The 12,387-nt window shown below is 59.8% G+C and overlaps 1 protein-coding gene across 1 annotated transcript; it reads left to right on the forward strand.

Moving 5' to 3' along the window:
- Nucleotides 1-1,676: 1,676 nt before the first annotated feature.
- Nucleotides 1,677-12,071, forward strand: LOC311200034 (serine incorporator 2-like). Its single transcript, XM_084274193.1, has 10 exons — nt 1,677-1,753; nt 7,816-7,977; nt 8,860-9,047; nt 9,165-9,244; nt 9,399-9,536; nt 9,646-9,815; nt 9,920-10,010; nt 10,136-10,271; nt 10,600-10,812; nt 11,320-12,071. Exons 1-10 carry the CDS (start codon nt 1,715-1,717, stop codon nt 11,456-11,458), a joined length of 1,356 nt encoding a protein of 451 aa, XP_084130319.1. The 5' UTR covers nt 1,677-1,714; the 3' UTR covers nt 11,459-12,071.
- Nucleotides 12,072-12,387: the final 316 nt, after the last annotated feature.

Below are 12,387 nucleotides of genomic sequence, written 5' to 3' on the forward strand. Positions count from 1 at the left end.
GGAGGGGTGGCTGGTGTAGCAGGGAGACGTGCTGCCATCCAGAGGGACCTCTGCAGGCTGGAGAAATGGGCTGCCAGGAACCTCATGGAGTTCAACAAGGGGAAGCACAAAGTCCTGTCCCTGGAGGAGAACAAGCCCAGGCACCATCTCATACTGGGGCCACCTGGCTGGAAGGCATCTCTGCAGAGAAGGGCTGAGGGTGGACACCAGGTTGACCATGAGGCAGCAACGTGTCCTTGCTGCAAAGACCATGAATGGTGCCCTGGGCTGCATCAGGCTAAGTATTGCCATCCAAGAGAGGGAGAGATCCTTCTGCTCTGCTCAGAGCTGGTGAGGCCTCCTCTGGAGTGCTGGGTCCAGCGCTGGGCTCCCCAGTACCAGAGACACAAGGACATAGTGGAGAGAGTCCAGTGAAGGTTCACAAAGGTGATGGAGGGACTGGAACATCTCACGTGTTGCAGGGCTGAGGGAGCTGGGACTGTCCAGCATGGAGAAGGCTCAGGAGGATCTTGTGAGTGACTGTAAAGACCTGCAACGAGGGTTCAAAGAGATGCTTTCCAGTGGTGCCCAGTGACATCACCAATGGCTGTGGGCACACTGAAACACAGGGAGGTGCCTCTGAACACGGGGAATCACCTTGACTGCGAAGTTGTGGAGTCTCCATCCTTGGAGATGTTCAAATGTTGCCTGGACTTGGTCCTGGGCAACTGTCCCCAGGTGGCTCTGCCTGAGCAGAGGGTTGGACCAGATGATCTCCAGAGGACCCTATTGTGATTCTGTGACTCTGAACTGGTAGGTTTGCTGGAGCTGGGAGTGTGCTGGAGCTCGTGGTGTGCTGGAGCTCGTGGTGTGCTGGAGCTGGGAGTGTGCTGGAGCTGGGAGTGTGCTGGAGCTCGTGGTGTGCTGGAGCTCGTGGTGTGCTGGAGCTGGGAGTGTGCTGGAGCTCGTGGTGTGCTGGAGCTCGTGGTGTGCTGGAGCTCGTGGTGTGCTGGAGCTGGGAGTGTGCTGGAGCTCGTGGTGTGCTGGAGCTCGTGGTGTGCTGGAGCTCGTGGTGTGCTGCAGCCAGTGCATGTCCTGGACCTGGTACCTGTGGTGAAGCTGGTGGCTTGTAGGACCTGATGCCCAGGAGTGCCCCAGCTCTTCCTGGGCCCTGAAGGCAGCCGCTGAGCCCCCGTGTCCCCACAGCAGCTCTCGGCGAGGCCACATCTGGCTGCACAAGCAGCGTTTCAGCCAAGAGAAGTCACAGGGCTGCTCTGAACCCCCCTGGAGCGGAGCGCTGGTGACACCAGCCCCGCAGCATCGCCAGCTGCTCTGGGGACCCACAGCCCTGGGACCTTTCCAAGGGGACCCAGCGAACACCCCAAAACACCCCTCGGGATCCCGAGCTGCCTTCAGATGAGCCAACCCCTTCCCGGGGGCGGCTCTGACAGCCCCGGCAGCGGGGCCTGGCCGTTTCCCCCGGCCCCAAGGACACCCCAGAGCCCCGCTCCGGGCCGGGCTCACGCTGCCCGTGGGGTCCCTCGGCGGCACACGGCGGGGCGGGGCCCGGGGCGGTGAGGGGCTCTCGCTGCGGCCCGGCCCGAGCTCGCCCGGCGCTGCTTCCCCCGCCCCGCAGCCGCAGGGGCCGCCCCAGGGGAGGTGCGGCCGGCCCGGGCGGAGCCAGCGCGGCGGCGGCGGGGAGCGGGAAGGCGGCGGCGGCGGCCGGGGCAGCACCATGGGGGCCTGTCTCGGTGTCTGCTCCCTGCTCAGCTGCGTGAGTGACCCCCCCGCCCCCCCGGCCTCGGCACCGGGACGGGAGCGGGAGGGAAGAGGGACGGGAGCTGGCGGGGACCGGGAGGGGAGACGGGGGGACCGGAGCGGGGCGGCGCCGGCTCCGAGTGCCGCAGCGGCGGGCGCGGCCCGGGGGGGGGGGGGGCGGGGTGTCTGCTGCTGGGATCCGGAGGAGGGTCCAGGAGAGACCCGGGGAGGGCTGGGGGCACCCCGGGCATGTCCCCCGGTGCACCCGAGGGGGGGAGCAGGGCAGAGCCGGGCCTGCCGCAGCGCGGGGGGGCGGAGGAGACACGGGGTGTTGCAGGGGATGCACCGCTCTGTGCCTGGGGGGTGCGGGGGCATCCCGGGGCGGTGGGGGCATCCCGGGGGCATCCCGAGGGCTCCCCGCAGGCAGCTGTGGGGGTCCTGAGGCCCTGGTTGGGGGGCAACGTGGAGGCTGAGGGTGTCAGGGGTGGTGCACCCCAGTGCACTTGGGGGTGTGGGGAGCCAGAGGGGTGATGCCCTGCTACTCCTGTGGCAGCGGGGTGCCCCAGGCCCCTGCCCTGAGACACTGTGGGGTCCGCTCCTGCCGCGCCCACGCGATGCTGAGGTGCCAGGGCCCTGCCTGGGTTCTCACTGCTGAGCCCCAAATCGGGGGCTGGAGGGGTGGAGTGAGACAAGGAGCCGGGACCGTAGGTGGAGGTCTGTGAGTGGGAGAGCCCTGTGTGGGGTGCCAGGGCTCAGGGGGTGTGATTCAGGGTGCCGTGCCCGGTGACACAGGCTGTGCCGGTCACGGTGCCGTGCCCGGTGACGCAGGGTGTGCCGGTCACGGTGCCGTGCCCGGTGACACAGGCTGTGCCTGTCACGGTGCCGTGCCCGGTGACACAGGCTGTGCCGGTCACGGTGCCGTGCCCGGTGACACAGGCTGTGCCTGTCACGGTGCCGTGCCCGGTGACACAGGCTGTGCCGATCAGGGTGCCGTGCCCGGTGACACAGGCTGTGCCGGTCACGGTGCCGTGCCCGGTGACACAGGCTGTGCCTGTCACGGTGCCGTGCCCGGTGACACAGGGTGCGTCCAGCCGGGCGCTGGTTCCTGGCGCTGCCTGACCTGCGGGCTCAGGGCCCAGGCAGGGCTGTGAAACCAACCCGGCAGCCGCTGGCCTGGGAACGGGGCCGGTTTCACCTCCTGACCTCAGGAGAGGTGGAGGTTTCACAAACAGGAGAGTTTGCAACGCAGGACGGGATGGAGAGCGGTCTGCAGGGCGTGTCTGTATCACACCTCCCATACCGTTCCTGGTGCACCCATTCTGGTATCAGGAAAGCCCAGAGTTAATTCTGACCAGGGCTGGCAACTTTCTGGCCAAATTCTGGATTTTTTCCCCCCAAAACCCCCTATTCTGGCAGCAGCGTTGCTGTATAGGCTGAATTCTCCTGTCCCTTCTAGCAGAGCAGGCTGATAAAGGGGTGGTTTGGCTCAGTTCTAAGTTTACAAACCACAGCGCAGGCAAGAAAGAAGCCCAACCCAAACCCAACCCAAACCCAACCCAAACCCAACCCAAACTTCCTCTAAGTATCTATATTTTATTTTCATTTTTAACCAGAAAGCCTGAACTAATTAACTTCTTCTGATCAGCCTGTGTCATTTGAGTCAAAGCAGCATCACATGGCCAAGCCCCCTCCTCAGCACTGTCCCATTGAAACCCTACAAGCTGTTCCCAACTGAAGCTGCCCCACACAAGGCAAATTTCCCTTCCCCTGACTCCAGCAATTGGCCAGGCTCTGCCCACCGCTGCTGTGAGCTGCCTTCCTGGGGACAGGGCTGGGGTTGCCAGCAGAAGCCTGTCCAAGCCCAAGCAAACCCTTGGGGCTTGGCATGCTCTGAGCTCCTCATGGGGACTGTCACACTCCTGCTGATGAGAAGCCACCAGCCAGCCGTGAGAGCCACCCACGCCTGTGCTTGTCCAGGGGGGTTGGTACTGATGATCCTGCTGGGCAGGAGATAAAAGACCAGTTTTGTTTGGCTTGGTCTCTGTATCTCTGGGTGTTCTAAGGCAAGGGCAGCTTGCAGATGTGGTGTTGGGTTGGTGGGGCTAAACTCCTGCAGTTGGGCTGGTGGTTTTGGGGTGCTGCTGGGGTGGTGCCGTTGTGGGGGTTGTAGTTTGACTGCTGTTCATGCTGTTGCATTTCCCTGTGTTAGACTGGGTGGGCAGAGCTTCTCCAGGCTTTCCCAAGTCTCCGTGCAGGGGAGACACAGCAGCCCTTGCCTGTGAGCTGGGTTTCATGAGGAAGTGGGCAGTGCAACTGGAGTGATGAATCTTTCACCTGCAGCAGCTGAAAACCGATGCTTCTCCACCACCCTCATGCTGCAGCCACTTCCCTTGGATGGCTTTTCCCATGCTGCTCTTTGGCTGTGGGCCATGGTCATACTCAGGGGTGCCTCTGCAGCTCTTGGAGAGGAGGTGTGTCAGAGCGTGGCCAGTGCTGCCTTAATCTAGGGGGGTTTTCCTTGCTCTTAACCCACTTGCTTTTTGGAGAAAAACCATCCCCAAGAGGGACATCAGGAGCTGTGAAAAAAGGGCTCCAGGCAGGTCTGTGGGGTGAGGCTGTTGTGCCCTGTTACCTCAGGCTGTTGCAAGAGCCTCTAAGACCTGAGATAGAGCCACAGAGCTTGGCCACCTGAGGACTGTCCTTGAAAATAAACCCCTGGCAGGCTCCAGGGATACTGTGGGCTCCCAAACTGTACAAACTACCTCATCCACCTCCACCTTTCCCAGAGGGTCAACTGGGAGGCTGGGAGGTTGCACAGGGAGTGTGTGTTTCCTTCAGCCCAGCCCTGCATACAGCCCATCATCCTCCTCCAAAGAAAACCAGGATCCCCAAGACTGTGCCTCCTGCAGTTCTTCCATGATGCTTGAGCCTGAGCCTGAACCCACAAATCCAGCAACCTCCTGAACAACAACAAACCTCACGAATTTCCACCCCAGCTTCAGTGATCTGGGGATTGGTGCTTTTTAGTTCAGCTGGGGTGGGAAGGAGAGGAGCTGGAGGCATTGATGTGCTTAATGTTGAGGGTGTGCTAAGGCCCTTTGCTACCTCAGGCCAAATAATGCAGGAATTCTGCAGTAAAAGGGGTTTTTATTGCTGTAACCTGCTTTTTTTTTAATTTGGAGGGGAAATAGGGGGTCATTGGTGCATGTGAAACACATTCCTGTGCAGGTGGTGCATTTAATGAGCCCAAAAGGAAGCAATCTCTAATTGAAGGCCAGTTTTCCATACTTTCCAGTTGCAAACATGAAGTGGTATCCCTTGGGCAGGTCCTGGAGAGGTGGGATGAGGGTCCCTGTGGGATGTGGAGGCTCCTCTCGCCTACCCTGGCTCCCGTGGGCACCCTCTGCTCAGCGCAGCCTCTGGTCCGTGGGGCTGGCAGGTGGGTAAAGAGGAATAAATCAGAAAGGAGGGGATTTTCCTCAAAGAAATAATCGGTTTTATGTTTCAAAAAGAAATTAAAAACCACCTCTAGTGATTTGGGGGCATCGAAGTGATGGCTCAGGAGCATCCATGGGCAGCCCTGGTGAGGGAGCTGGGGGTTTGATGCACCACAGCTGGTTTTCACACTAATTTTAGCAATGAGAAATGTGTATTTCAGGCTGCCCAGAGAGGGGGTGGGTGCCCCATCCCTGGGGGTGTTCAAGGCCAAGTTGAATGGGACCCTGGGCAGCCTTGTGTAGCTCCAGGCCTGGAGGTTGGTGGCCCTGCCTGTGGCAGGGGGGTTGGAGCTCTGTCATCCTTGGGGTCCCTCCCAGCCCAGACCAGTGTGTGATTCCATTTGAGTCAATAACAAGTGATATTTAATTAATATTGATTGCTGGGGCATAATTAGGAAGCACACATCATAAACACACATCCCTTAATAGTGGGAGAGAACTGGGTGCTTCTCCTGCCTGCAAGTACATCTGGCTGGCTGGTGTGTCTGAAGTGTGGGAGAGGAAGAGCTGTTCAAAGGGAAGAAGTGAAGCATGGAAAGCAAAATAAATCAATGGAGTTAGCTTGCAAGTAGAGGGAAAGCAGTTTGCTGAGGACCAGAGACAGCCAGACAGACAGACAGAGACTCTGATTCAGGAGTTAAAACACCCAGCGCTGTGAGTTTGAAAACCAGTGGATTTGGGAAGGTATTTGAGCTAGAGGAAAGTACTTGGAAAGTGAAGTGGTAGGATCTGAAATAACTCCAAATATTTCATTCCTGTTGGTCTCTGGGCAATCCCTGCAGCTGGAATCTCACCAGCACCTGCCTGGGCATTTCTCCTTGCTCCCTGGACCAGCTCATGGGACAGGGAGGCTGTGGGCTTGTGCTGGCTTGTGTGAGGCATTCAAGGAAAGGAAAGAGCCTGAAATGTCCCTATTTTAGGTGAATAAACATACCTTTGGTGTGTTTTGCTGTTGCATTGCTTGGGCTGTCTGTCCCAACACCCCCACTGTTCCACTCCCAGCATGGGCAGTTGGGGATTTAGTTTTAATTCAGTTTTTGGGTCCTTTGAGGCTGCATTCAGCACTTTGCCCCAGATGTTCCTTTCAGCAAGGGTCAGTGCTGGCTCCTGGCTCAGCAGCTGGGAGGACACTGCTGCCCACTTTGCCTTCATGTGAAATGTCTGGTTTGCTTCCCTGACCAACCTCAGTAATTCCTGACAGTGCAGCAACTTCAGTGCAAACCTGAGAGAATCAGAGAATCAGGGAATCCCAGACTGGTCTGGGTTGGGAGGGACCCCAAGGGTCACAGAGCTCCAACCCCCTGCCACAGGCAGGGACACCAACCTCCAGGCCTGGAGCTACACAAGGTTGCCCAGGGCCCCATCCAACCTGGCCTTGAACACCCCCAGGGATGGGGCACCCACCCCCTCTCTGGGCAGCCTGTTCCAGCTCCTCACCACTCTCTCTGGAAAAAAACTTCCCCCTAATATCTAATTTAACCCTCCAGCTTCACTCCATCCCCCTTGTCCTGTCAGTCTCTGCCCTTTAACAAGCTGATTCCCCTCCTGTTCCTCTGCTCCCTTCAGGGACTGGGAGGCTGCAATGAGGTCCCCCCACAGCCTTCTCTTCTCCAGGCTGACCCAGCCCAGCTCCCTCAGCCTCTCTCCATAGGGGAGCTGCTCCAGCCCCCTGATCATCTCCGTGGCTCCTCTGACCCCTCTCCAACAGTCCCACATCTTCCTTGTCCTGGGGCCCCAGCTCTGGCCACAGGACTCCAGCTGGGGCCTCAGGAGGGCAGAGCAGAGAGGGACAATCCCCTCCCTGTCCCTGCTGCCACCCCTCTGCTGATGGAGCCCAGGATCCCATCGCCCTTCCCAGCTGCCAGAGCCACTGCTGCTCATGGGAAGTTTCTCCCCCACCAGAACCCCCAGGTCCTTCTCAGCAGGGCTACTCTCCAGGAGCTCCTCTCCCAGTCTGTATCTGTGTCTGGGATTCCTCTGGCCCAAGTGCAGCACCTGACCCTTGGCAGTGTTGAACCTCATCAGGTTCACCCACCTTTCCAGCCTGTCAGGATCCCTCTGGATGGCTCCTGCCCTTCTGGGGTGTCAACCACACCACTCAGCCTGGTGTCATCCCCAAACTTGCTGAGGGTGCACTCAGTTCCATCATCCAGCTCACTGATAATGCTATAAAATCCTGTTCTTATTGTTCTATCTATTTTTCTGCTCTTCCAGTAAACTCTCCTTATCCCAACCCACGAGGATTTAGTTTCTTGGGGTTTCCTCTCCCTCCCTTTCCCCCTTCCCTCCCTTAAAGAACAGGCAGCTGTGCAGTGCCTGGCTCTTAGCTGGGAGCACACAAGAAGATGAGGGTGTCTCCAGGACTCTTGGTGCCACTTTCTGAGCCAGGTGGTTGTTGAGGTGAACCCCTTCCTGTGGCTCTTTGGGGTTTCCAGCAACTTACTGAGGGGATTTGGGGCCATTTCCATGAGGTCCCGTGGGGTTGTGACGCTGGCTGGTGCAGTGTGGATTCCTGGGTTGACCTGGGAATGTTTTGGCGTCGGTTTCAAGCCCTCTTGACACAGGGATGCTCCTGTTGCAGGTGTCCTGTCTCTGTGGCTCTGCACCATGCCTGCTCTGTGGCTGCTGCCCCTCGGCCAAGAACTCCACCGTCTCCCGCCTCCTCTTCACCTTCTTCCTCTTCCTCGGCACTCTCGTCTCCAGCATCATGATAATCCCTGGCGTGGAGAAGGAGCTGCACAAGGTAGGGAACTCTCAGAGGGCACTGGGCTTGGCTGCAGTGTGGAAGAGATGTAGTTTGTGGTGGGTTCGTGGGGCTGAACCAGAAGGTGAGGGGTTTTGGGGCACAATGTTGCTTCTGTTCCTGTTTTTCACAGCATCTCACCAGGAGAGGATGTTACTAACCCTGGTTTTCCACAGAGGGGAAATGGCAGTGGGGTAATTTCATGCATTATCTAGTCTTCCCAGATGTCTCCCAGGAAAGTTTCCTGCGTCCCATTTTGGGTGGTTCAGCTCCCAAGTGACTCACAGGCACAGGGGGATGAGGGCTGCTGGCTGAGCGAGGGCAAAGGCTGAGTCAGGGCTTTTAGGGGATTACTGACCTCATCAGTGTCTATAAATAGGTAAAGGGTGAGAGTCAGGAGGCCGAAACCTGGCTCTGCTCAGGGATGGGCAGTGATGGGACAAGGGGCAGCGGGTGTGAGCTGGAGCAGAGGAAGTTCCATGGGAATGAAAGGAGGAGCTTTTCTCCTGTGAGGGTGCTGGAGCCCTGGGACAGGCTGCCCAGAGAGGTTGTGGAGTCTCCTCTGGAGACATTCAAACCCCACCTGGATGTGTTCCTGTGTCATTTAGCCTGGGTGACCCTGCTCTGGCAGGGGGTGGGACTGGAGGAGCTTTCGAGGTCCCTTCCAACCCCTGACATGCCCTGAGTCCCTGTGCTTCTGTGAAATAGTGGTTTCATCCCAGCTTTCTGCTGCAGGGTGGCTGTAGCTGTGTCATCCCACCACAGTCCCCAAACAGCCCAGCCGGGTAGCGCTGCAGCAGCCTGGCCCATCTTTAGTGGCCCCAGGGCTTGTGGTGGGTGCGGGATGCCAGGGTGACGCTCACCCTCCCGTTGCCACTGCAGCTCCCCGGCTTCTGTGAAGGCAGCGGGTCGGTCCTGGGGGTCCAGACCCACGTGGACTGCAGCAGCTTCCTGGGTCACAAAGCCGTGTACCGCGTGGGCTTCGCCATGGCCGCCTTCTTCTTCCTCTTGGCGGCGATGATGGGCGGTGTGCGCAGCAGCAGGGACCCGCGAGCCGCCCTGCAGAACGGGTGAGCGCTCGTCCCTGGCAGGGCACACTGCTGTGGGGACAGACACCACCCCCCCTCCCCACTCCCTAACCCACTGCCCTCCCACTTGCTGACCGTGCCTCCTCTCTCCTCCCGCAGCTTCTGGTTCTTCAAGTTCCTGGTGCTGGTGGGCATCACAGTGGGGGCCTTCTACATCCCCGACGGCACCTTCACCTCAGGTGAGGAGCTGTCCCCGCCGTCCTTGGCATCTCTGGCTTAGCCCCCAGCACAGGATGACCCGATGGTGGCTGGAGATGCCACCTCCTGCTGCCCCGTGCCCCTGCCAAATTCCCATTTTCCCTGCTCCTAACTGTTCTGTCTCTTCTCCTCAAGTCTGGTTTTACTTCGGTGTGGTCGGCTCCTTCCTCTTCATCCTCATCCAGCTCATCCTCCTTATCGACTTCGCCCACTCCTGGAGCCAGCTGTGGCTGCGCAACGCTGAGCAGAGCAACGCCAAGGGCTGGTATGCAGGTCAGTCTGACTGGCACCACAGAAGGTTTTGGGATGAGGAACCTCATCCTGGGCTGGTGGGGACACAGGGCTCAGCTCCAGCCTCTTTCCTTTTTGCTTCCTCCCCCAGCCCTTTGCATCATCACCTTCACCTTCTATGCCACCTCCATTGCAGCCATAGTGCTGCTCTACGTGTACTACACCAAGCCTGAGGGCTGCACGGAGGGCAAAGTCCTCATCAGCATCAACCTCATCCTCTGCCTCAGCATCTCTGTCGTGTCCATCCTGCCGAAGATCCAGGTGAGGGGGTGGCAGGCACCCAGGAGGTGGCCAGTGGCTGTGTCACCAGGGGGTCACCCAGTGGGTACGGGGCCATCCCTGAGCACCCACTGCTGTGTTTGCAGGCTGCTCAGCCGCACTCGGGGCTGCTGCAGGCCTCCATCATCACCCTCTACACCATCTACATCACCTGGTCTGCCCTGGCTAATGTACCAGGTAAGCAGGATGCGGCCTCAGGTTTGGAAGGGGGGTGCGTGGCTCAGGACCACGTGCTGGGCTGGGTGCTTTGCCCCCCCCCAGGTCTCTGGGGGCTGAACCCCTTCTCTGTGTGTGTGTCCCAGTCCAGAGTTGTAACCCCACACTGCTGGTGAGGAACAGCACCGGCTCAGCAATGGCCACCCAGCCGCTGACAACCTGGTGGGATGCTCCAAGCATCGTGGGGCTGATAATCTTCATCCTCTGCACCTTCTTCATCAGGTGAGGACTTGGCTTGTGTCCCTGGGGACTGCCTCATCCCTCTGTCTGCCTGGAGCAGAGGCGTCGGGTGGCTTTTGGGGCAAGGCAGTGCTGGAGGGGAGCTCACAGCTTGGCCCAGGCTTTTTGCCATGAAGTTCCTCCTGCAAAGCCATCCAGATCCCTGGGTTCCCAGGCAGGATGCCTGTGTGCCCCTCGCTCCATACACAAGCTGCATCCCCCCAAAATACCCTGCCCGTGACAGTCCCACGGAGCATCCCAAGGCGGGTGGGCACAGAGGGCTGAGCTGGGGCTGGGGGCAGCCCTGAGCCCACCACCCCTCTGCCCGCAGCGTCCGCTCCTCGGACCACCCGCAGGTCAACAAGCTGATGCTGACAGAGGAGAGCGGGGCCGGGCCGGGCGGGGAAGCTGCAGCCGTGGAGAGGGGGCTGCGCCGTGCCTGGGACAACGAGCAGGACGGTGTGTCCTACAACTACACCTTCTTCCACCTCTGCCTCCTCCTCGCTGCCCTCTACATCATGATGACCCTCACCAACTGGTACAGGTGGGCAGAGCTCCTGTGGGGACCGGAGGGCTGTCTCCCTTCATGTCCCCTTCTCCTGGGGCACAGCTGTTGGCTGCGATGATGCATCTGGGTGTGAGCCCACCTAAGGCACGCTCTAATTAGCCTTAATTACTTTCAGGAAGCACAGGGTGCCTGTGGCACTTGTGCCTGGGCTCACCAGGTCCCTACTGCAGCATCCTTGGCAGCAGCCCGGGATCCCTTGGGATGTGGCACCCAGACCCTTGGGGTGCTGTAGGCTGTAGGGTGGGGTTGTGTCCCCTGGGGGGTGCTGCATGGGTGTTGGGGGGGAGGGCTGTGGGTGCTGCCTGGCTGCAGGGCTCCTCTGCTCTCTCCTCCACGCTCCCTGCACGGCACCAGTGGCTTGGTGCTCACAGCCTCCATCCCCCAGACCCTCAGCTGCTGCCCACCGTGCTGAGGACGTGCAGGGAGGTGCCGCCCTGCCAGTGCAGCACAGTGATGGGTGCTGCTGCTTGTTCACTGTTTCAGGCCAGATGAGAGGCTGCAGGTGCTGACAAGCCCTTGGACAGCTGTGTGGGTGAAGATCAGCTCCAGCTGGGCCGGGCTCCTGCTCTACCTCTGGACGTTGGTGGCTCCACTGGTGCTGCCGGACCGGGACTTCAGCTGAGGTGGCCCTGGGCATCCCACTGCTGGCTTGGACCCACCACAGCCGTGGCCCTCGAGGCTGGGGGATGCCCCAACTCCACCTCAGCCCCGGGTGGAGCAGCTCTGCTGGGCTGTGCCTTCTTGCAGCTCTTGGGTTTTAATCTGAAAGGGCTGGAGTGCCAAGCAGGGGAAACCAGCAGGGGCTGAGAAGGACCTGAGGGTGCCTCCAAAGCTCTCAGCATCTCCATGTCTGTCTAGTGCCTCCCTATGCTCTTCTAGTGCAGACCACTGCCTTGCCTTGGGAGAGTGTGGTTTTCACCAGCTGTTTCTTGCTTGGTGCCCTGGGACTGTGGTGCCTTTTTGGGGGGGCTCTGGGGATCAGCTGTGTACCAGGATCCAGCTGGTGTTGCCTCCCCAAACAGCCTGGAGGGAAAGGAATCTTGGGGATCTGTGGCTGGAGGCAGAGATTCCACCACATCCCCCCAGCCTCTGCGGTGGCCCCAGCTCCCTGAGGGCTCTGCTGCCCAGCTGTCCCCACAGGAGGACAGGTCCCTGGTCCTCGCTGGAGCACAGGTTGGGTTCCTCTCAGGCTCTGCTGGCCTGGCCCCAGTGCCTTTCTTCGTTAATAAAGTCTCATTTGGAATAAACCTGGCAGCTTTGTCCTTCTGGGGTCTTCCCTGCTGTGTCCTGGGTGTGGGGGAGGTGGAGGGAGGGGGGGATAGAACACAGACCTAACCAGGGTGAGGGCACAGCTTGTCCCACTGGTGTAGGCAGGGGTGGCATCACTTTGGGGCACAGTGCCCTGGAGCCCTGAACTCTAGTGCCAGCCTGTGGCACCCCAAGAACTCCTTCTGGGGCTGCGTGTGCCCTGCAGTGGGATGCACCACGGGTGGGGGGGTGCACGTGGGGTGCCCACCGTGCCCAAGAGCGCACAGGGAGGGGGAGAACATC

This window comes from Gallinula chloropus (genome assembly GCF_964237585.1).
Source record: "Gallinula chloropus genome assembly, chromosome: 22".
Taxonomy (NCBI): domain Eukaryota; kingdom Metazoa; phylum Chordata; class Aves; order Gruiformes; family Rallidae; genus Gallinula; species Gallinula chloropus.

What these genes read in the sequence shown, in the direction of transcription:
- LOC311200034 (XM_084274193.1), top strand. Translation starts at nt 1,715, where the DNA reads ATGGGGGCCTGTCTCGGTGTCTGCTCCCTGCTCAGCTGC. An exon ending in CTCTGCACCTTCTTCATCAG is followed by an intron (nt 10,272 to 10,599) that starts GTGAGGACTTGG and finishes CTCTGCCCGCAG; the next exon opens with CGTCCGCTCCTCGGACCACC. An exon ending in ACCCTCACCAACTGGTACAG is followed by an intron (nt 10,813 to 11,319) that starts GTGGGCAGAGCT and finishes TCACTGTTTCAG; the next exon opens with GCCAGATGAGAGGCTGCAGG.